Source organism: Enhydra lutris, unplaced genomic scaffold (assembly GCF_002288905.1).
Source record: "Enhydra lutris kenyoni isolate GAN:26980312 unplaced genomic scaffold, ASM228890v2 scaffoldscaffold15, whole genome shotgun sequence".
Classification (NCBI taxonomy): Eukaryota; Metazoa; Chordata; class Mammalia; order Carnivora; family Mustelidae; genus Enhydra; species Enhydra lutris.
Genome location: NW_019154099.1, coordinates 52,751,671 through 52,775,300, shown reverse-complemented (window position 1 = coordinate 52,775,300; position 23,630 = coordinate 52,751,671). Strand labels below are relative to the sequence as shown.

The 23,630-nt window shown below is 51.1% G+C and overlaps 2 protein-coding genes across 12 annotated transcripts in view; one reads left to right on the top strand and one right to left on the bottom strand.

Annotated features, from left to right (window-relative positions):
• LOC111147042 (gamma-glutamylamine cyclotransferase) overlaps nt 1–6,419 on the top strand; it is a 58,012-nt gene extending 51,593 nt beyond the window's left edge. For all 5 annotated transcript variants that reach the window (XM_022502895.1, XM_022502899.1, XM_022502897.1 and 2 more), the window contains 2 exons: nt 3,374–3,574; nt 4,594–6,419. In XM_022502895.1, the coding sequence (XP_022358603.1) occupies nt 4,608–5,078 (471 nt within the window). In that variant the 5' untranslated portion in view covers nt 3,374–3,574; nt 4,594–4,607 and the 3' untranslated portion in view covers nt 5,079–6,419. The remainder of the gene's footprint in view (nt 1–3,373; nt 3,575–4,593) is intronic.
• A 346-nt stretch (nt 6,420–6,765) lies between these two features.
• LOC111146952 (propionyl-CoA carboxylase alpha subunit) overlaps nt 6,766–23,630 on the bottom strand; it is a 397,121-nt gene continuing 380,256 nt past the window's right edge. For 3 of the 7 annotated variants that reach the window (XM_022502699.1, XM_022502702.1, XM_022502704.1), the window contains 3 exons: nt 21,066–21,206; nt 9,720–9,797; nt 6,766–7,133 (listed from right to left, as the gene is read on the bottom strand). In XM_022502699.1, the coding sequence (XP_022358407.1) occupies nt 7,065–7,133; nt 9,720–9,797; nt 21,066–21,206 (288 nt within the window). In that variant the 3' untranslated portion in view covers nt 6,766–7,064. The remainder of the gene's footprint in view (nt 7,134–9,719; nt 9,798–21,065; nt 21,207–23,630) is intronic. The other 4 variants (XM_022502701.1, XM_022502703.1, XM_022502700.1 and 1 more) reach the window with 3 other exon arrangements.

Genomic DNA, 23,630 nt, shown 5'->3' with positions numbered 1-23,630 from the left:
GGGCTCCCCGAAGAGGAGACACGAGAGGAACAGGCTCTTCTGGTCCTGCTTTCTCCCTAAATGCCGCTTTAGTGACCCATAACGACAGAAGACGAGGGAAGGCAATGGAATTCTGAAGACAGAAGATAACTTAGCAACTTGGAGAAACCACACGTTAAGTCCCTGCGCGGTGCGAAGCCAGCACGCAGCCAGACTGCCCGGCGACTGCAGACCCCGGGCCTGTGCAGACGACGGTCAGGGAAGAGGGAGCAGGAAGGAGCGAAGTCTGTGTAGGGAGCGGAGACGCCAGCCGCCTCTTCCTGACGGGGCCAGTGGGATACTGTCCAGAGAGGCTTGGTACTGGGGACACCGGGCCCAGCTGAGGGTGGGGTGAGGCGGCACCCTGAAAATGGAGATCGAAGGAGAATCTGCATGCCTAGAGATTCTGTTATCTGGAGCCCCCCTCCCCACAAACAGATCCCCCACATGAGGCTTGCCAACCATCAGGCCCTCTCCCTTGCACAGAGGACTTTCACTGCCCACATGGTGTCTGGATTCTCAATACCAAAGGCCAGTAGCCAAGGATTACCAGCATGTGAAGAAAACCTCTAAAGAAATACACTGAAACAGAGAGGCCATGCAGGGAAAGATGAAAATGTAAACCAACCCCCCGAACACGTGATGACTGATACCTTCCCAAAGATGAGCGGTAACTTCGAGCTGGGAAAGAACAATGATGGCAAAAATAGACACAAGTTCATAGAAGAACTGGGAGTCAAGTAGACTAGAAGGAAAAATACATAGGAAAGGGGAGGAGAGAGAAAAAAGGGAAAATTAATCCAGGATACATAATACCTGAGTATTAGGAGACCAGAGAGAGAACAAGAAGGTAGGAATGAGAAGGAAACTCCCCAAGGTCCAAGATGGTGAGTTTTCAGATAGAAATTCCCAGCATAGCAAATGAAGCCCACAAGAAGTGGGGCACCTGAGCAGCTCTGCTGGGTAAGTGTCTGACTTCTTGGTTTCAGCTCAGGTCATGATCTCAGGGTCATGGGATTGAGCCCCACATCGGGCTCTGCACTCAGCACGGTGTCTGCTTGAGATTCTCTCCCTCTGTCCATGCCCCACTCGTGTTCTCTCTCGCTCTCAAATAAATCTTAAAAACAACAACAAAAACCCACAAGAAAGTACACCATAACCTCAGAATCTGAGGGGAAAAGGAAGACCTCGCAAGTCTGCAGAGAGGAAAGCTCAAGTCCTGAACAGAGGATGGTGGCGCCTGATGGCACTGGACTTCTCAACAAGAGCGTGGGAACGCAGAAAACAAGAATGCCTTTAAAGCTCTGCAGGAAACTGTTTCTAGAATTTTCTACCAAGCCACGCTGTTAATTAAGAGTGGGAAAGAATGAGCTTCAGCAAAATGAGGGAGTCAACGAAGAAGGTGGCCATGGGACACAGGGAAGCCCTGGGTGGCATGGCAGGACACCCCGTGCATGGAACCCACAGGTGCCTGGCTGGCTCAGGTGGAACAGCTTGTGACTCGATCATGGGGTCGTGGGTTTGAGTCCCATGTTGGGTGTAGAGTTTACTTAAACGAACAAACTTTAAAAAAAAAAAAAAAAAAAAAAGCTGAGGCCCAAAATGGCCGCATTTTAGGCCAAGTCACTGAACCAGGACTTTGTCTCCGATCACTGTTCTCTGAGACTTCCTTAGAAACTAGTCTTCACTGGTCAGGAATTCTCTGCTCAGCACTGACGAGGTCCTCTGTCACGTGGGCCCTTCCCCGTGGCCCAGAGGAGACGGAGGTAAGACAGTCCTGCTCCCACCGGAGGGAGGGTCACCTTGCCTGAAACAGTCCTCCTCTCTTGCTAGTGACTTCCTTGCCCCCTGCCTTCCTGTGAAAACCTTCCGTCTGCACAGCAACTCCGGGCGGCCCCTCTGCGTGCCGGATGGGACGCTGCCCGCCTCGAGAGTGCGGACCTTCGCATCGACCGAGTTGTTTCTGTTCGTTGCCGGTGCTCCGGGCTGAACGGATGCGTACAACACTTTCTGAACACGAGGCCGAGTTACTGTCAGAGAAACTCGAGTGGGGGGCGGGGGACAAGGGGGGGACCTGCAAGCGATTTTTTAATTCCAAGAAAAACAGAAAAGTTGTCCAAGAAAGGAAATTAATGATAGCACACCCTGTGCCTGATCCGAGAGTGTTTACGTAGCTCTAGTGTTGAGATGAATATGGATTCGACCGGAACCCTGACAGGAGCCAAGCGGAGGGCCGCGGGGCGGTGCAGGGGCGCGCGCTGGTGGGGCGGGGGAGGGGGGGCACGGGTTGGGGGTGCAGAGCGGCTCCCGCAGGACGGAGCCCCGCGCAGGGAGGGGGGCTTCCCGCCCTCTGCCCCAGCCCGTGGCTGGGGCTTCCTTTCACAGCCGGGCACAGAGGTGACGTGGTTCGCCTAAAGCCACAAGCCAGGCAACCGGGCTCTGAGGTCTGCGCTTGAAGCCGCTGTGCTCCCAGCCGGGGCGGCAGCCAGGTCCCCCGCAGTACGAAGACCGATTCCAAGTGCCACAGCTTGAAGGCTTGAAGGCTGCCTCCAGGGAGTGGGAGGGGTGGGCAATTTCACTGTTCTGGTAAAGCCGTCTGACTTTTTACATCATGGACACAGAATTCGTTTGAAAATTTAATCACAGAAGAGACGAGCGAGGGCCCCAGTGTCGGACAGAGCGGGTCTCCGGGGTCTACTGGCTTTGCCTGGCCGTGCACTCTTAGAACCTCACCGCACCTGAGAGCTGGCATCGCCCGACGAGATGCTTCCACGTTTCCTTCCGGCTCTTAAGGCTCTGGCGGGGACAGGGCCAGCAGGCACCACGCAGTGCCTGTCAGGGCGGCGCAGGGTGGGGGGTGCCACTCCGGGCCGGCCCCCCAACAGGAGACCACAGGGGAGCTGTGCGGTGTTCCAGCTAAGGGCCCCATGGGCGCTGCCCTGGGGAGAGGCCACAGGGACCAGAGAAGCAGGCCCTTGTGGGGGGGGCAGTCTTTGGGCGAGGGTGGTGACGGCGACCGGAGACAGATGGAGCCTGATTCCCCGGGGAGGAGCTGCAGGTCTCGCCAGTGCTCGGGATGCAAGCGGCAGGGACTCGGATCCCTCCCACATGTCCGGCCCCACCAGCCCACCCCTCCGTCCCTGTCGCTCCTCTCAACGCCCTCTTTGTGCCCAGGCTGGCCCGTCCTCCCTGGTGCCCCAGCAGCGGCAGCCAGGCCACCTTCGGCTCCTTGGCCTGACACGGTCCTCACCCCTCTGTACCCGCGCTCCAGCTTCTCCTGGATTCACCAGACTTCCGTGCCCAGCACGCCTCCCTGCGCACCCCACAGCTCTAATCTGTCCTTCTCTGTCACCAGAGTCACCAGAGTCACCCAAAGTGGAGCTCCCACCACATGCCCATCGTGCTCAAGGTGTCCCCGTCCTGCCCAAGGCCCTGTACAGCCTGCCTGCACGGCCAGCCTGGTGCTGCTCCCACGGCCAGACCTTTCCGACCACAGTTTACCTGAAACACGTGAACTCCTGACGCTCCACAGGCTGGTGACCGAGGCAGTGGACAGGTGAGGAGGGGACAGGCGTCAGCAGCTGTGTGGGTCTGTGGGGGCCGTGTACCCTCCCCAGATGCCTTGAAGAGGCAGCGTGAGGCCGAGACCTGCGACACCAAAAAGTGTTAGTCCTATGGGCCAAGTGTGACCTCTCCAAGGGCCACTTGCCACGTGACTGGCCTCCAGGGGCTGTTGCCCTCCAGCTGTTCCCGGCTGGTGGTGGGCTGCTGCCGGCAGACGGACTCATCTTTTGTTTCCATGTGCAAAGTGTCTTCCTTCCAGAGCCTGCCATCATCACACAGCGCTAGGCAAGGAGGGCAGCGAGGTGCCAGGCCTTGAGGAGCGAGAGGCCCCCCGTAACTTCTAGTTTTGTTGGAGTCACTTTCACACAGGTGACTTCTATCAGTTATGTAACAATCTGTGGCCCAGCCCCAGGTGAGCAGTAAATATTCACCTTCACATGAGAGCCAAGGCTGCAGCGCTGAGTCACGGGGAGTCGGGGAGCCCCACTGCCTGCTGGGGCCTTGAGCAGGAATGCTGGAAGGTGTGATCGCTCCAGCTGGCTGGGTCAGACTGCCAGGACCGGAATGTAAGCTTAGGACTGAAGCCTGAGTGATTTCTTGTAGCGGACTGTGCGTGACTGTCTTGTACATGTGTGCGTACATGCATTGTGTATGTATATAAATACTTGCTTATTGGTATTTCTAACTTAGCTACAAAAAAATTTATAGTGTAATTTTTAAAGTCCTAACTGGCCTAAGAAAACAGCAGGTCTGCAGAGTGATCCCCAGACGGGCTGGCTCCCTCTGTCAGGTCTGTTCTTACCTAAGTGCCTTTTCCCAGAAGACAGGGAAGGGTGGCCGGTGTTTCTCGGACGCGGTGGTCCGGAGCGGTGGGCTCCAGGCTGTGTGGGGGTTGGGAGCCTCCGCCGGCCCTCCCCAGACCAGGGGTCCAGCCCCCACGAGGCCCACACGCTCTTCCCCAGGCCTCTGCCACGGACAGTGTGTACCATCTGCTCGCTCTCTCCCCCGCAGCTTCCGTGGCCTGCATGGCCCGCGTGTTCCTGTATGGGACCCTGAAGCGAGGCCAGCCCAACCATGGGGTCCTGCGGGACCAAGCCAACGGCTGCGCCGTCTTCCGCGGCCGGGGCTGCACACTGGAGCCCTACCCCTTGGTCATCGCCGGCGAACATAACATCCCGCGGCTACTCAACCTTCCAGGGCAGGGGCGGCACGTGCTTGGCGAGATCTATGCCGTGGACGAGCGGATGCTGAGCTTCCTCGATGAGTTCGAGGGCTGCCCCAACATGTACCAGCGCACCCCGCTGCGCATCACCGTCCTCGAGTGGGAAGGCGCGTGTAGGGCCCCCGAGGAGACGCCGGCCGCCGACGGGACCCTGCAGTGCTTCGTGTACAGCACGGTCACCTACGCCCCCGAGTGGGTCCACCTCCCGCACCACGACGATTACGACTCCCAGGGGGAGCACGGCCTCCGCTATAATCCACGGGAGAACAGATGACAAGTGCAAGGACGGCTCCCCCGCTGGGGTGGGGGGGGTGCGGGGGACAGAGCCCCGGTGATGAGAGGACGCCCTTGGCCTGGTCTGCACGCACTGGGTGCCTTCAATGTCCGTGGAAACAGAGTTGTAAAACTCAGTCCGGGAAAAGGAACGATCTCTCTTTCAGTTGCAGCTGATTCCCCCAGTATTTGACACACTGATCCCAAGATTATGCCTGAAGCCTGTCTATCCCGTAGCGCTTTGTTGCTTACTGCTTCAAGAAAGCCACGGGCTTGAATCGACGGGATAAGGAAAATTCAGGATCTTAATTCTCCTAAATGACATTTCAAAAACTCATACGTCAAATTTTTCTTTCTTTTGCTTTGCTTCGCTTTGATCTGGAGATAACATTTAAATTGTAGACTTTGTGTAGTAGCTAGATTTCAGCAACCCTACTGTATTGATTCGAACTTGTAGCAGCAAGAAGAATTTTTTAAACTGATTTGGGTTATCTCACTGTAATAAAAGAACCTCAAGAAAAATGTATTGTGTTTGGGTAGTTTTAAACTGTATAAAACATTAGTTTTCACATTTTTCAGATCAAGCTTATTAAAAAAGGGATTACTAAAGACGATCATATAATATTGAACTGGGTATTTTGGGAAACCAAATTTACGTGTTGGTACTATTATTGACTTTGGGGGGGAGGGCTCTACTTATGTGGTAGAAGGTTCTTTTCCTTCTCATCTAGCAAAATCACAAGCCATCTACTTGCTGGCAGATGCTGAACAGCCCGATTTCAGACGGACACGCACCCAGGCCTGAGGCCCAGGGACAAGGTGCCGTCCCTGCTTCCGAAGGGAGCTGCGTTTGGGGGGTGGGAGGGCCTTTCAGAGAAGAACCAACACATTAGTAATTTGTTCTTCAGGCCTGACAGAAAGCTTAGCTTCCAAACACAAACAGCACTTAAAATAATTCTAGCAAGGCACGAGTACCAATTACTCCCCCCTGCATCTGATGACCTGTCCGCGTAGACTCCGAGCGGCGCACGACTCTGCCTCTGCTTACTTACCAGCCAAGTCAGAGACAGATCCCGAGGATCTCAGAAGCAACTGAAAAACGCAGCTGCTGGGCCTCGGTAACCCCGTTCTCCGCGGGGAGGGCTCCCGCGCTCTTCAACTTGATGGTAGACCGTGCTCACTAACTCCATCTGGCACAAAGACAGATCAGTATTTTTAGCCCTGTTTTCTTAATTGGAAACTTGCTTCACAAAAACACAAAAAGGCAAGGATGGGCACCAGCAGATGGGCTTGTGGCAGCCACACCCACCCCTCTTGGGGTGAGGGAACCCAGCACAGCCTATGGGACAGGGTGGGGAGGGTGGGCGTGTGGGCCCAGCTCTCCTGAAGCGGCTGCCCCCTGGGACCCTGGGCCCTGCACTTACCTGTGAGAGCCATGCAGGACGGATTTCCAAACTCCCCGGCAGCCCCACGCGGGGCTTTCGGACGTTCAGAATGGGCACAGATGGGCGCAAGGTCCTCAGCCAGGCAGAAGCAGATAATCCGATTATAAGGTGGTAAATGCTAATTTAATGAGACTAAGGCAAAGAACTGGGGTTTATAGAAATGTTTTTTAAAGGATCACAATGAAACACTAGTATTTCAAGTCTACTGGCACAGCCAGTAGCCTCTTATGTACATTGTCTTCATTCAAAAAAAGGGCAAACTAATATTTAGACAAATGCTCAGCTTTATTGATTTAATTTTGACACTAGGAAATCTCACAGCAGAAGTATAAATCATATGTACAAGTATTTATATCAATAAAAATTTCCATTGGTGATTTTTTGGCAGAATGTTGGTTTTGACTATATGTGGAATAAATATGACCATGTAAAATCTGCTGCACAGGGGTGTTCCTGCAAAATGCCTGACTAAATTGAGTGTGAAAGAATAATAATACAAATGGCTAATTAAATTGGGTGATGACTGAAAGGCTATAAATACTTCATTCCAGTTCCACAAGCAGATCTCCTTCTCCAACTGTGTCCCCAGCTTTACAATGCACTGATTTCACCTTGAATTAGAAAAGAAAAGAAAGGAGGGGAGAGTCAGTATTATTAACTGGACCACGAGGGTGCCATCTCGTCACCAGTTTCTGGAAATGAAGAGACAGCCCGGCAGGCTTTGGGGCGCAACAGTCGGCTCCTGCTTGGCAGAGGGGACGGAGTGCACAGGGGTGTCCTCGGGAGGGCGGTGACTGGCCATCTGCCCCTCCCCCGCGCCTGTCCGGGTCTGTCCTAGAAGCTGCTGGTCCAAGGGAGTCTGCGCCACCCGCTGCCCCTCCCCCTACCCCGCTCCGCCCCGCACTAGGCGCGCGGGGTGCGGGGGTCTGCAGCGCCCCTAAAAGCCAGCCGCCCTGATGCTGCGTGAGTTCTCAGCAGCGCGCCCTCCCACGCTCGGCTGCGGCTTCAGGTGGTGAGTTACTGGTATCCTTCGTGCTCAAGAACCAAAACCGAACCAAAACCCCACACGATGATACAAGCGCCAGAACGAGGACCACTAATAGGAGAAAGTCCTCGGCCCGAGACCACAGGGCTCCCTCTGAAGCGAAAGGAAACGCCGCGAAGGTGTGCGGCTGCGCCGCGGGGACTCGGTGGCCCAGGTGGAACCGGTCCTCCGGGTGTGCGGACCCGTCGGGGGTTCAAGCGGGATTCGGGTCCCGGGTGGCTCTGCCGTGCGGGGAGCGGGAGGCGGGGGCTGCACACCCGCGGCGGCCACACCCGCCCGGCGCTCTGGGCACCCGAGAACCGGCCGCGGGGTCCGGGGCTGACCCGCATCCCCGGGCTGCCGCCGGGAAGTGGAAGGCCAGATGGGCCCCGTGTGCCTCGCATCCCAGCCTGGGGGCCCTCAGGAACCCACGCTGCGACGACTTCAGAGGCCTGGAGGGTGCTCTAGGTGCCGGGGGCGGGGGGTGGCTCATGAGGATCTGAGGGGACGCATTTGCACGGGACGCATCTTGCACATGGCGCCCACGACAGGGAGGACCGGCTTCCATTGTGAGCGTTTGCTCCGGGAGGAAAAACCGCGCTCCAGATAAGAGCGACCCAACCCGAGGCTCACCCGGCCCGCTCCACGGTGCTGGGGCTCTGACCACGCCCGGGGCGCCCTGCTGGGGCGCAGCAGGAAACGGGATGGGCAGGAAGGGCTCCAGCTGACAGGGGTCGGGCCAAAGTACAAGCTGACCCGGAGCCCCTCAACACCCTGGAAGCGGCTCCCGGGCCATGGACAGCCAGGGATAGGCTGAGCCTCCGCAGGAGACCCAGAAGCCACCATGAGACCAGGCAGACCCCGAACACACTGACAGAGGAGGGCTCCACGTGGGCTCCTTCTAGAAGCTAAGGCCACGTTCATTTTTGTGTTGGTACCCCAGTCCAGCAACAGGTGCCCTTGGCATGCAGCAGACGTCTATATATATATATATACATGTTCTGGGCCCCCCCAGATGAGGTCAAGTTCTCATCATGCCTGGACATTACATGAAACTAATGCAGCAGAAATGTTAATTGCAAGGGGGCAAAAACACCAATTTCTACAAGAACAAAGGCCATTTTGGGGTTCACTTTTAGAAAAGGAATCAGATGTAGAGGCCAAGATTTCCAAATCTTGCCATTCTCCTCTCCCAAATGCCACACAGACTGGGCCCCGCCAACGGCAGCCCCTTCCAGCCTGACCCCTTCCAGCCAGCTCCGGGCCCGCCCACCCTAAACTGGGTATCTGCTCCCAGCCAGGCCTTCGGTCTGGGCAGCAGCCTCATTTCCTGTTGGGGTGACAGAGGATGTATCTCTCTGATGCAAATGACACTTGGAGCAGGGAGTACCTCTCTGCCAGGACACCCATGTCCCCCGAGCTTGATCCTGGCTTCCCACAGAACGGGCCACAGAGCCGGCCCCGGAGCTGGCCACAGCAGTCTCTGCTCCCCTCCTTGCCCCCCCACCCTGCCTCACCCCCGGATGCAGACACCTCCAAACCAAACTGTCCTTCAGAAAAGCCTCCCTCAGCTGTGGGTGGCATCTTTTTAGAAGCAAGAAGAATAATGAAGTTATCACTAAAAGGACTTCTCTATTTTCCTCAAGGAGAAAATACATGTGAGAAGTTTTACTCCTAAAAAGCTTCAGGACAAATACGATTCCATTTTTTTTCCCTCCCTAAATCATTACGTCCCATATGTACATGGGGCTTTCAGCTCCTCTTGATCTAAAATTGTCTAGAATTGTTCTCCTTGTGGAGAAGTTATCTTGAAGAGTTACATTAATTTCTGCGATCTCTCAAACCAGTTCCCGCTGTGCCACCGAAGTCTCAGGCGACTAAGCGCCTCCGAGACAGATGTAAACATTAAAAATTAAAGACCCTTTAATTGGAAATACATGAAGGTGAAAGAACAATTGTTCTTTGACTACCTGCACGTCAGACAGACTCTCCTTGAGGCGGGCCACATGGGAGCCAAGCAGAAAGAGCTCCCATGTCCTGGTCTGCAGGAGTGAGGAGCTGGCAGGGGTCACCTCCACGGTGCCTTCCAGCCCTAACCATCCAAGTTCCAAAGATGGAAGTTCTGCTTCCTGTCATAGAGCTGGCAAGGGCTGATGGGAACTTGGGGACATACCTTGCCAGTTTTCCCAGCTGTCATGCTGTTCTGCATTTTCATGGCTTCAATCACACAAATTTCCTGACCTTCTGCTACCTGGAAAAACAAATAGAAAAGAGACAAGTTTTAAAATCGTTCTGATTTTGCAACAACACTCAGGGGTGAAGCCATCAAGAGATTATCAGATGCTCTGCAATTTGGCCCAAAGAGCAGCAAAGACCTCTAAGACTTCATGTTCCAAGTAACTCTTCAGGGGGCAGCAGAGAAGGGCCGTTCCCTCTCTCCTCATCAAATGCCACAGAGATGTGGCCAAAATGGAATGTTTTCCTCCTAGGTGAAAATGTCTAGATTTGGCACAGCTCCCAGATGGGAAGATCTATGGTTTCCCGGGGCTAGGAAGAAGAGGGGAGTGTTACTGATGGACACAGGTTCTCTTCTGAGTGGGGAAGAAAATGTTCTAGATTGACAATAGTGATGGTTGCTAAGAAATTCCAGGACTAGACAAGAACTACTGAGCATGCACGTTAAGGGGCCAAACTGTCCTGGGCGGGGTTTTATCTCCACAAAACCATTACCCAAAACTAGAGCGTTTCTGTCCATAGCCTTGGGGAGCTGGGAACAGCAGCAGCCAGGGGACCCCTGTCTCAACCTCTGCAAGACCGGCCAAGTAACAAGGAGGTGGCTCCTGGAAGGTGCCTTCTGACGTGGGAATGACCACTAACAGCCGTGCCTGGTCCTCGAGTGTAGACCAGTGGGGCTGGGTATGGGCTCCCTGGGTGAAGCCTGGGGCTTCCGGCCAGGAGGCAGCTGTGACCGAAAGCCGCTCTCTATAGTCTCTGTTCGCTGCCCTTCATGCGTGAGCACCGAGGAGCTGGGCTGGGCTTCTCTCCTCTCTCTGTGAAAAGGGCCTCCCAGTCTCTGACACGGTGAAGCCGAGTTTCCTCGGGCAACTGGCTGGCTTTTCTGGGGTGCTGGTGGGCATCCTGGGGTGGAGCTCCCAGACACTCACATCGGTGCGGCTGTACTGGCCCAGAGTTGCAGAAGTGCCTGGAGAACGTTCTCTCCTGAGCTCCCCAGATGATCCCCGAGCTCCCTCCCGGCCCCCTGCGTGGCACAAGCTGTCTCCCTGGCAGTCTGGGCTGCCTGCGCCCCGCGCCTTCCTTTCCTCCGCTGATCAGGGGGTGGGCTGCCGTTTCCTGGCACAGAAATCTAGGGAGAGAGGGGATGCCAAAGCCTGGTGCTGGCACGGAGGAGAGACGCTGTGTTGGGAGCTGGGCTTGAAGCTCCGCGCTCACTGCCCGTTGTGATTCACTCTCCCCGGGCATCTGCATTCCACGGAGGGAGAGGAGAGCGAGGGCTGCTCTTTGCGCAGCAGAGGGACCGCAGGCAGGGTGTCGGCTCAACTACCCCCTCACGTCGTCTCTTCAGGCCTTTTTTCTTTTCAGAGGCAGGTGGGGAGCCCGCGAGATGGAGACGGGAACAGCCCCCCTGGGGCAGCACCTGCCCTGCAGCCCCCCTCCCCAAAGCCCCGCAGGCTGGCCCCACAGCCCGGTGTCTCAGAGGCCAAGGGGCCAGAGCCAGCCCCCCGACACAGCTCGCAACCGGGCCCCGGTGGATTTCTGGAAATGGGTCTGAAACTCAATGTGACAGAATGGAAATTCTCTCCACAAAGTTGTCATCAGCTCTCTACCTCTGGGTTCTGGTAGCTCTCTGCTTCACGGGTGGATGAGTGCCCCCCACGGGGACCTGGGTGAGCTTAGCCCACACCCCCCACCTAGCTGGGCTTCCTCTGCTGTCATCTGAGAGCCCATCCCTGGCCCGGTGGGCTTCATGGAGGGGGGCACAACCTAGCCCCCTCTGCAGCAGGTCTGACCCCTCTCAGCTGCTCAGCCCATGGCTCAGAATCTGCAGGCCAGAGCGCCCCTCATGGGGTCTTCGTGGGATCTTCAAATAAGCAATTCACAGTTAATGCAAACAGGAGAAAGACATGAACCCGGCAGATTTCCAGTGGTCACACTGGGGGGAGGGCACAGACCAACCCAACAAGGATGACACAGGGCCCATGCGGGAGGGTGGCGGGGCCTGGGCCATGACTCCACACCGGGCTCGAGCCGGCCACACCAGTGTGGAGATCAGGGCCCGCGGGAGCGTGGGGCAGCAGCGGCAGACCGGCCACAAGTTCACAGGGCTCTGCCCTCGCCAGCTGTCCTTCCTGGCCGGCTCTGGGTGCTTGTACCCTGCATGTGGCTGATTCAAGGGGCAGGTCCCCAATCACACTACTCAGAAAAACAAAACCTCGGATTTAGACAGGTAATCAGGAGACGTGGGGACATCCCCAAGTTAAAACACTCTCTTTTATATTGTGTCACTGGCAATTTGATTAAAAGGACTTAAAAGAAAAGTGCCTCTGGATTCCAAGGGGCCCGGCAGGCAGCACTGCCTTGAATCTACATCCGGTCCTCCTCTCCTCTCCTCTCCTGGTCCTCTCCCCGGTCCCCTCCCCAGGTCTGCCAGTCTCCGTGTCTACTCAGGTCCAGATGGAACTTTAAGTAATTCACTGCTCTCTGCCTGCTCACTTACGCAATGGGTTTTGTGGTCTGTTTTCCGAGAAGAGAAAGAACCCTTGGAAGTTGTTCTCTGAGACCCCGCACGATAGCAAAGGCCGTCTTGGTCAGCAGAGTCGTGTTACACGCACACATGGACTTGATCTAAATTCAGTCTTTCATCCCTCAGCCATCCCGGCTGGAGGAGCTCGGAGGCCGCCGGCCACGCTGTCATGGGTGCTCGGCCCGGGGTTGTGCTGTGTCCCCTCCGGCCCCGCCATGTCCCCCGCAATCCCGGAGCCTCGGGTGCAGAGGTGGTGGCCCATCTGCATGCAGGGCTCGGAGGGTCGTGGGGACACCTTCCGCGTTTCCCCAGGTGCTCGTGGGCAAGGAGCGCCGGGAAGGCTCACATGGGAGGGCACGACCGCCTACGGCTTTGCGCACACACTCCTCTAACACTTTGGTGTGTCATCTGGTAAAGGCTCACTGATTGTGACAGGAGGTTCTCCAACGTTGGGCTTACAAAATGGTCACAAGCCTCGCAAGTCTTTTCGATAAACCTAGTCAGCCTGATGTACTTCCCCGCTCCCTGTCTAATTGGTGTAAAGTTTGGAGGCCCCAGCCCTGGACCTTTCATCAGGCTTACTGCGTCCTCTCCTTTGACATGGGGTCAAGGTTCACATTCGCATCCGATTATCAGAGCGCACTCATTACGCCGGGGCCTGCCTCGCTCCAGAATGAGTAAGCTGGAGGGAAAACCCGGCCCATTTACTCAGCAGATTTTCGCATGGTTAGGAGGCCTCCGTGTCGCCGGCCGAGCTCGGCGCTGAAGAGCTTCAGACATCTCCTGCTGATGATTAATTGTGAGTGATGGGAAATAAAATCCAGTAAAGCCAGCTGCTTGCCATGGTCGGCAAAATGACTCTAATGGAGATAGGCTGCCAATTTTCCAGTTTTACTGGCAAGTCTTCCAAGTGTAATTAAGGGAAGTTATAAATGATATGGAAATCTATCAAGTCCCATTTATTTTCAGAGGACTCTTTCCCCAGAGACTTTTATCTTCAAGCTTATAGTACGCTTTGTTGTGCTAATGATTTAAACCCCTTCTCATTTCTGATTAAAGCCCCCAATATCCTTCTACCAAATTCACCTCACTCCTTCCCCAAAGATGAAAAGGCCCAGAACCTTCTCCCACATGCGTCCCTCTTGGAAAGCGCGCTAAGACTGGGAGACGTTGGGCTACTTGTATCGTTCAGACCGCGAACGCGTGAAGAAAGCTCAAAGAAAGTGCAGGAAGAGAACAAGCGGAGAGAGGGGGGAAAAAAGACCTCCACCAAACATAAAAGGAAGCCCCCAAAAGTCCAGACTTGAAAAGCTGTGCTCGAGAGCAGACATTCATCAGAAGGTGGTGTAGCGCGCTAATGTTATTTGATTTGGAATAAAAGCATGAAAATGATGGCAAAGGCCTAAAATTGGAGATGTAAAGGCTGACTGCACAGTATTCCATTTCTCAATTTCATCCTTCAGAGCCACAAAATGGGGGTGATACAGTGACGGGATGAGGTTTACAGTAACAGCTGTGCTCTTCCCACACAGGGGAGGCCCTTCTAATGGGCGAAGGTCTGTTTTGAACAGACGGGGAGTAACAAAACAAGGTTCCCTATTAAGAGTGTGCAGTCCTATTTCTGATCAAGAAAATGAGTACGGGAGTCGGATTTCCTCGAAGGCGTCCCCCACCCTCTCCTGTCGTCCCAAACCAGGGCGGTTTCACAGGGGTTCTCCTTTCAGCGGAGGGAAGAGGACAGAATGTCGCGGAGGGCTTTGCCCCCGTCAGCCCACTTCTCCGGCAACTGTAAAGAACGCACAAGAAACAGTGCCAGTGGCATATGGCTTTCTACTGTGCTAAACGTTCACACAAAAGACAGGTTCATCAGTCATTGCAGTATCTGGATCAAAAATTAGCTCCTGATGGATGGTATCTGGAGCTTACCTGCTGCTAGTACATTACCAGAGAAACACAGGTTTTGAAACCCACATGGCATCAGAAAGTGCAGACCATGAAATGTGACACGTGCAGGCGCACATAATGTACGCCAGATTATACAAAATAATAAATAAGCTATTTAAGCCCTCTGCCTAAAATTGGGCCCGCTGCAAGGAACCCTGGGTCACTTCTACACAGGCCAATTAATGCACAGCATCTGCCGTACAGAAGCAGGGCACGAAGCACTTCCGAATGATTTCAGCAATTAAAAGGAAACTGTTTCCTGCCCGTTCAGACAGCAACTGTTTCAATGCAAGAGCGAGCACCAAATCACTGTGTGCAGCTGAAAAATTAAGTCCCCTTTTCGGGGAAGAGGGGTGGGTGGGAGGAAGAATTTTTATGGAACAGGGAGCCTTCTTTTGTTGTCCTGCGTTCTGTGTTTTTCTGCCAAATGAGACAGAAGGCTCGGAGGGCTTCCCGGCCCGCAGCGGTCTCCCCTTCTGCCGCCCGGGGCCACCCGAAAGCGTGGATCAATATCAACCCCGCTGACGACGCCACGAAAGTGAAAATCCTTCAATTACATTTTTAAAGGCTGTTCTACTTAGAACACAGGTGCCTGAACGCAATGCATTTTACGGCCCTCAGATCTGAAGAAAGATGCAGTGAACAGCCACAAGATAAAGGCCTCTCAGATTTGGTTAAAAGGCACTGCTAGAATCTGATGATAATAACTTCCTCTTTCTGAGCCCGTAAGATAGGCTGGTAAATATCCCCTGATATTTCCCCAAGAAGAAATGTACATTCACATCCCAGCATCTTCATGTAAAGGGGGAGGGAGAAAGACCCCGGGAGACCGTCTAGTATTTAAGCAGTGCCGAGGGAAGGAACCATCATCAAATTACAAAGAAAGAGGAGGCAGGCGACAGAAATGCCACCAAACCCCCGATCTGCCGCAGGAGCCCTCCCGCGAAGGGCTCGTGCGCACACCGCCTGGCTCACTGAGAAGGGCACGCGCAAGGAGGGACGGCGCATCAACCAGGCTGCTGGCTGGGGGGACTGGGGGTTCCCACCCCCCACCCCCCAACACCCCCTCCCCCCGCTGCTGACCCCGCTCTCCCACTGCCCAGAGCTGCCTCCCTGGCTCTGTGCGGTGGGTGACCAAGTGGGGAGCGCATACCGAGTCGTGGCCAATACAAGTCCGGTTTTCCTTAAAATGAAAAACATCTCTCCCTCCTGCCCTCGAAGTTAGCTGGGAACTGCAGCCAAAGCCCCTAGAGTGAGAGGAGAACTCAACGGCATCTCTAAGAGATCAGTCTGGATCCATCTCTAGGAAGTCGCTGTCTTCAAGTACTCAGTGACTGCACGTCTTGGGGTTTTGGTTTGTTTTTTTTGTTTTTGGTTTTTAAGCAAAATGGTGAGGAAAGATCTTCTGAATCTTGGTAAGGCTGCAAACTGTCATCTTTAAAAATGCTTAAAAGCAGGATAACACAGCCTCTAACTCCAAGCACATCATTTCTTGAAAAATAAAATAAAATGCCAAACTTGTAGGAGACTCTCCTGCGACACTCAACTTACTGATGGACCTTAAAAACAGACAATCGTCAGCTTAAATTGTAAGAATTCTCAACTTGTTAACGTCCAATGGAAGTTAACCCTAACACTGAAAAAGAAATGTTATCTGGAAAAGACAAAAAGGCCAAATCTGGGGTAGCCATCACTGCTGAAGGCAGGACAGGTTCTGATTAGGGAGGGGCCCGGGGCAAGTTCACGATGGAAGCGACCTTTTATTGTTCGGTACAAGGGGAAACAAACACAGTAAAGATGAGCAGAGAGCATCTGAGTATCTCTATTATTCTCTGGACCTTTATGTGTGTGATGTTTTATAATCTGAGTTTAAAAACATGAAACAATGAATGCATAGATTTATTTACACATGCTTTGGAATGCAATCTGAGGTTTGGGTGGAAAACTGGCATCTTATCAAATAAACTGCTATCAAATATGAAAATTTCATTACTGTAATGATTTTAGGATTATTAAATCAAGGTATCCAGAAACAGGAAAACGGATCTGTCAAGGCCAGGTCCTCGGCTGGGGAAAGATGCTGTTATGGACACTGGGCCATACCAGGTAAGCGGATCCCTGCCAGACAAACACAGGGCAGGAGGGACCATTCCAAGGCCTCGTATCTAGAATACCTGAGGGCTGGGCGCCTGGGTGGGGCTCCGTTGGTTAAGCGTCCGCTTTAGGCTCAGGTCATGATCCCAGGAGCCCGGGATGGAGCCCTGTATCCGGCTCCCTGCTCAGTGGGGAGCCTGCTTCTCCCCCTGCCTCCCTCTCTCTGTCTCTGTTTCTCATGAATAAATAAAACCTTTAATTAATTAATTAATTAAATATCTGAGAGGAAAGGTCTCTTGCCAAGTTTATCTGCAACTTCCCCAGGACCGTCCGTGGGCTCAATTACAGAGGACAGGGTTTGGCGGCAAAGGGGCGGTGTGAATACCATCCTCCAAAACGGCAAACCTGGCTCTCTCGGGGTCGCTGGCCATCCCACCGCTTGGGAGCCCTCCCCTAGCAGCCCCAAAGGAGCACACACAAGGAGAACAGACGTCGGGGCAAAATCTGGGTGGTACTCCTGTTAATGATCACAAATTTTCTGTTCTTATGGGGGTACTTTATAGGATTCCATTTTTTGCCCAAGACACTGCACGAGAACAGTCCCAAACGCCTACTCCCCCTTCTGCTAAAGGCCGGTTCCATTCTGCAGTGGCTCTTCCCCATCTTGGCCCCCCCAAAATACTCCCAAGGCCTGTCTTACTGCTACTGAGCAGGCTAGAAAAGCAGCAACAGGCACTCAGTGCCCGCCTGTGATTTGACCTGGTCTCACAAACTGGTAAGTCACAACGTGTCACTGCCAAAGAAAAATATATAAGTGGGGACGCAGCCCACTTCCGACTCATATCTCAATTGTTACTGTTTTGAGTAAGATGGATATTTCTGATCCAAATCCGAGAGGTCTGCTGCACTGGAAGGTAACTCAGAAATCCTGATACACCGCAACAGTAAAACCTCCCCTTGGGCTGCCTTATTTTTTTATTTTTGTTTTTTGCTTTGTTTCTGATATCAAAGGGCTAACAAAACAACTGTGCCCCTAATGACTTTATTTTACACTTCGGAGTCAAGATGGAAATTGTGTGACATTTTGGCAGCTCTCAGCCTAAAGCGGGCAGGTACCCTCTGCCATTATTCTGAGAGAAGGTGTTTTTAATATTTTTGTTCAAGGATATCATAAAGATAGACATTTTAAAAATTACAGTAAGTTACAAAAAATACTGCCTTGATTAGAGGGCCCTCAGTTTATGATGGTGCTAAATATACAGAAAAATAGGTATTTTTCCAGCTGAAATTAAAATCAGTCGTGAAAATATTTTCAGAGGGTGGATGACCACAAAACCAAACAAACAAAAAAAACAGACTAAAGGCATATCAAAGTCATTCTATTGACTGTTTTCTGAAGTAAATGGGTGACTAGGACTTTCCATAAGCCACTCCTACTTTGTTTACTGTTGGGTTTGTTTGCATCTATGCATTTCTATGCATTTGACAGCCTGTTACCAACAATCCCCTCCCCACATGTTGAAAAAAAAAAAAAAGCTATTGTACAATCATTTAAAAAATGACTTTACTGCCACATTTAATGTCAAATACTGTGTAACAGACACTGAAAGATATCAGAAACTTTTGCTGTGTGAATCCAAACAAAAACAAAAAGAAAAACAAAAAATACAGCCTCTGTGTTCAGGGAGGGGAAAGACTTACCCACAGGAAGCTGAGTGCATTTATGACTTCTAAACAGCGCCCCCCCCAACATCATTTTGCCCTGAGGTTTTTTTTTTTTTTTAAACTCTGTTAAGATGGTTTACCTCACAAAACACATTTATTAATTATTATTTATGTGATGCTTTTGTATAACACATTATTGCCAGGCCCAGCATTCTAAGATTTGTCAGATTTTACTTAACCTAAATATAAAAATTACAGATTACTGAAATCTAAACTATTAAAAAAAATTCAAAGAATTTGCAATTTGTCTCTTTGGTCCTGTTTTCCTTGAAAACACACAGAGACCACTGATTCCATTATCTTTCTACCGATAAAAGTAGAACTTGGGCTCAGCTATTGTTAGTACGGAGCACAACACAACATGCCCCGCGGAGCTAAAATAATTTAAAACCGCAAAACTTAAAAGTTACCAGTATTCTTTTCTCATAATGGCCTCATGTAAGTGCTCTGCCTTTGGTCAAAGGAGAGTTTCCTGGCTTTTAATGACACAAGGCCGATCTAATTATAGAAGTAGCCCTTAAGAGTCCACGATGAAACTTCTCCTCCTGCATTTGGGGAAGGTATTAGCGGTCTGGGACCCTTTTCACAAATAATAACTCAGGAGAAAACACTATTTTATCAAAACACAATGGCACAGAATAAGAAACGAAGTTGAGCACGGACCCAAAGTGGCACGGGAAGCTGGAGAGAAGAATTAAAGAAAGCATGCGCTCTCCTTGACCAGCCTAGGCATGAGTGTGCAGAGAGCATTCCTTTCTGGGTAAGGCGAACAGCACAGACCCTAGGAGCCAGTTTGCTAGGGGTACACCCCCCATGACTGACTTTAAAGGACTACATAAAATAGAGGTCCCATTACCCCACAGTAACATATTTTTAACAGTTAGTTCTCAAATTAAACCCTTCTCGAATACCCACATTTAATTACTGGTGGTGGTTTTCAATATCTGAGCTATCCCAATGAACCAAAGACTAATACCACATTGTTCTAATTTACTAAATGCCTTGCTTTCCCACATTAAATTATTAGCCAGGAAATGGAAAGTATGAAGGCTAAACCCCCCTGGTGTCTGGAGAAGCTAGCCCGGGAGAAAGCAGTTGCTGGAAACAAGGAGGCTGCACGCTCCCAGTTCTCTGCCCCAGGAGGGCTCGAGAGAGCCTGGTGCCAAGGGGAGGCACTAGATCGCAATCTGAGCCCCCTCCTGGCCCCCTTCAGGTTTTGACTCAGGTGTTGGAAAAATAAGGATTTCAGTTACACTCTTCTATTTTTTTAAAGTGCAACTGTGATTTTATAATTAAAGCTGCACAATTAGGACTGACAAGCTCAGGATGGCAGCCTATTTAGCTTCTAGAAAAGGCTTAAGAAGAAAAGTGGGGAAAAAAAACAAAACCCCAAAATAACACACATTATTTACCAACCTACGCGTCTAGTTGCCAGAAGATTCCACTGACTGCTCTGATGACGCAGTGTGTGAGTGCAGGCAATTTTTTAAGGATTTTTAAATTTATTTTAGGGGCGCCTGGGTGGCTCAGTCATTAAGCATCTACCTTCGGCTCAGGTCATGATCCCAGGGTCCTGGGATCAGGCCCCACAGTGGGCTCCCTGCTCAGTGGGAAGCCTGTTCCTCCCTCTCCCACTCCCCCTGCTTATGTTCCCTATCTTACTGTCTCTGTCAAGTAAATACATGAAATCTTTAAAAAAAAAAAAAAGCGGGGAGGCTTATTTATTTTAGAGAGAGAGAAAGCACGCATGTGTGTGCAGGAGAGGGAGAGGGAGAGAATCCTCATGCAAACTCCCGGCTGAGCAGGGGACTGTCTGTGGGCTATATCCCCCAACCCCGAGACCATGACCTGAGCTGTAGGCAGATGCTTAACCAACTGAGCCCCCAGACACCCCCTTAAGACAGTCTTACTGTGCACTTTCTTCCACGAATGTCAGTGCCCTCAAAGTAAAGATAACAATTCACAGCTACTGAGCCTCTTCTGTGCTTTTCTAGAAAAGCAGGTGGAGTCTATTTCGGTATCCTCAGGTGAAAGCAATTGTTGGAGTCAGCTTTCCGACTTCGCTTACCAGTTTCAGGGCCACTTATTTAAACAACTGAAGGTGATTGTTTTTTCTTGATTTTCATTTATCGTAAGTATCTTTCTAGAAGCCAGTGCCAACTATATGAGTTTTTCTCAACCTTATTTTACTTATGTTAATATAGAAATACAGAGGCAGTTGTAATGCCTCTTTACAGGAGAACATGTAAACTCCTCACCAGAGATACAAAATGGAATCACCATATCATCCATCGAAGATGATCATGTTTGGCCATTATTTTCCAGCACGTAAAGAAAAATGCTAGTGTCTAAGTGTCCCCTAGAAATCTGGTTCCATCTTTGTTTTCTTCTTATTTTTGCAGCAAATCCACAGAGACTTCTACCCATGTTCTGTGAAACGGATGTATCCCACTAAAACAGCATGCTATCGTGAGACTAAACATGTACGGAAATATTAATACAGCCTTGATTTATGCCTTAATGTCACAAGGTTGAGATGAAAAGCTTCAAACTGTGATCCTACATTACACGTATCAAGTAACAGGAGGGTTCTGATACTACACGGTCTACAGCATTAACTTTCCTTAGTTCCCTTCCCATTTATTCCAGAAGTCATACAGAAAGTTCCCATCAAAGGGCTATTTCTTGGTATCAGTTCTTCAAGGATGCTCAAAGCCCAGAACGCTAGGAAGTACACAGAAACTTTAAATAAAATATTGCCAAAATACTAAATTCGCCAATTAACAGAATGAATCGGGCCTTATTTCTATGCTAGTCCCAAGTCTTTGGGAGGGGAGGTACTCAAGAGATAGTGTTACCAACCCAACTCAAATGTGCAACAGCCGGACAGGGAATGCACACAAGCTCTTCCACTTTTCCGTGGTCAAGAAAGAGCTGCACGGAGCAAGGTCACGCCTCAGTCCGCCCCGTCCCACAGACAGGCACGATCCTTACCGAGTCTCCAGGCTTGACAGACACAGCCACCACCACGCCGGGCATTGGGGAGCGCAGAATACTGCTTGTGTCCTCAGCCACTTTTTCCAGCATAAATTTGTTCAGTTCCGCAGCCAGTTTGGTTAAGATATGCACCTGATACTTAAGGGAGGAAAAAAAAAAACCATAAATGAGTTTCAAGGAAGAACTTTTCCTCAAATGTAGCATTCATGCAGAATCCATTTGCAGCTTTGAAATTTAAATGATAACATCTCTGAAGTCAAATGGTTTTGCATTATTGTACTTAAAAACAAGAATACATTTGTTTCTGGCACATGTTGTGGGTAGTAGGATTTAAGAAGTTTCTTTAAATAAGAACAACTCCACTAACTAGCGACCAACACCTTGTCTCATTATGAGAAATATCTCAAAAGTCTGTAAAGAAAACAGTGAGAATTTTCCTTGTATTCCCTTTACCACTTGTAAGCGTCTCTGCCCACCCCCGCCTCCGGCCCCCCCAATCCTAGGAGCTGTCTGGGTCAGCCAGGAGAGGGGTGACTCTGCGAGCAGCTGCCAGCAGATGGCAGCAGACCGCTGTCTCGCGCTTCCCACTCCCCCTCCAGAACGGCTGCGCCACCAAGTAGTTAAGACAAAGGGTTTCAGTGTTCGTTTGGGGCAAAACAATATTTAAAATTCAGTTTTTTCCTAGGGATACAATATGTTAGATGCACTACAGGAAAAGCTAGCTTTCTTTTAGGCACAACGTGAGGCAGCCTTTCCAAGGTACCGGGACGGTTAGGGTAGATTAGGATGACACCGAATGAGTATCTTGAACGCCGAGAGACAATAATACCAAGATTGTCAATTGTGCACAAGCATTTCCACGAAACCTTTTGTAGGGGGCTCTCAAACAATTATGGGCGCATTAAAGGGAAGTTCAGTCCAACAGAACATTTCTAATAAAGGAGAACGTCTGCCCCTGCGAGAAAAACCCCTCCCCATCTCTGCGGACAAGTATGAGAGCCACGGTTTGGTCTGCCCAAGAAGAAACAAACCACAGCTGTTTGAGGAGGTGTTACTCAGGGAAGTTGAAACCGCCACCTGAAGAGGTTTGGATTCCTAGCTGATCGCATCCCCCAGGGGTAAGACATACACAACTTCCAGGCGCCTCCATTTTGTTGGGGAGAAAAAGCTGCTGTAACTCAAAGCTTCCTGTGGGCATCCTGACCACAGGGATGCAAAAGCAAAACAGAACTCACCCCCCTCATTCTGGACAGGGATGGGGGCCCTCTCCGAGCCTGCTCTTTGCAGGGCCTATTGCAAAGGGGTGGGGGAGGGCCCCAGGAGAGGCAGATTTGCCACGGTGACAGGTTGACTAATAGCATCCTTTGCATGTTTCTTTACTCCTGAGTGTGTGTTTTGCAATCAAGACATGCAAGTGTCTGCGTTTCTGAAGGATATGATCCTTAAGTGAAGTTACTGTGCAAATAAAAGCTTTCTGCTCCTATTAAAATTCATCTGAGTCATAAGTGGCAAGGGAAAAGCAAGGAGAGGGCATTCTGCTGTCAGTCTAAGACGAATTCTGGGTAGGAGGGACTATTTATCAACAATGAATTGTACCTCAAAGTCCTTCATTAAACTATGGGGGAGGTGGTGGACAGCGAAAGAAGGGAGAATATAATTGTACCAAATTGCATGGTTTTCGTATCTGGGCTCTGTCTGCCTTGGAAAATAAAATCCAACATCACTAGGAGGAGGCGAGTGAATGGGAAAGTCAATTCTCTGGCTGTCAGCACCCTCCGCCGCTCCCTCCATGCGACTGGCCAGCACTGGGCCCAGCTGTCCAGGTTCCATGCAGTACCCAGGTTGATTTTTCCCCCCTTGTTCCTTGTACCATTTGACTTCAAAATGAGAAGTCCAAATTCAGGGAAAGTATCTTTCTCCACTGAGGATAATATGATTTCTCACATTTCACCACAGTGGATAGGCTTAAAAACTAATTTTAGCTATATCACAAACAAGCCTTAATATAAATAAAGAGCTAAGATTGTACCCAGCTCCATTTCTCCCCAGAAATGACAAGATCCTGCCTAAAACTGGATCCTTTTACTATTTTTATAATTTTCATATCTTTTGAATTCCTTTCTCCGTGGGACTCCTGCTTTGCTTGGAAAGAGATGTAAAACAGCCACAAAATTCAACGCCTTTAGATGCAGTCTTTGTTACTGATGAGATGTTCCTTTTCCTTTTGTATTTGTTTATTGTTCTTAAATCTGTCTGGGGGATAAGCGACTTATTGTAATCACAAGTGAAAAATAACAACGGGGTAAATGCCTCAGGAGAGGCCTCGGTGCAAAGAGTTGGCGAAGAAACGACCTTTCTGAATATAAAAAGAGGAGGCAGCAAGAAGGTTCTCTTTTTAAGATTACCTTTGATGTTGTCCTGACCCCTTCGGCGTGCCCACACAAACACGCCTATTAAAACAACGGCTTGGCTCGGGCCAGGCCGGCTCAGCAGCACACGGGGGCGCCGGCCGGGGTGGGAACCAGGGTGGGAGCAGGGCGGGCGCGGCATCTGGGTCCCGCA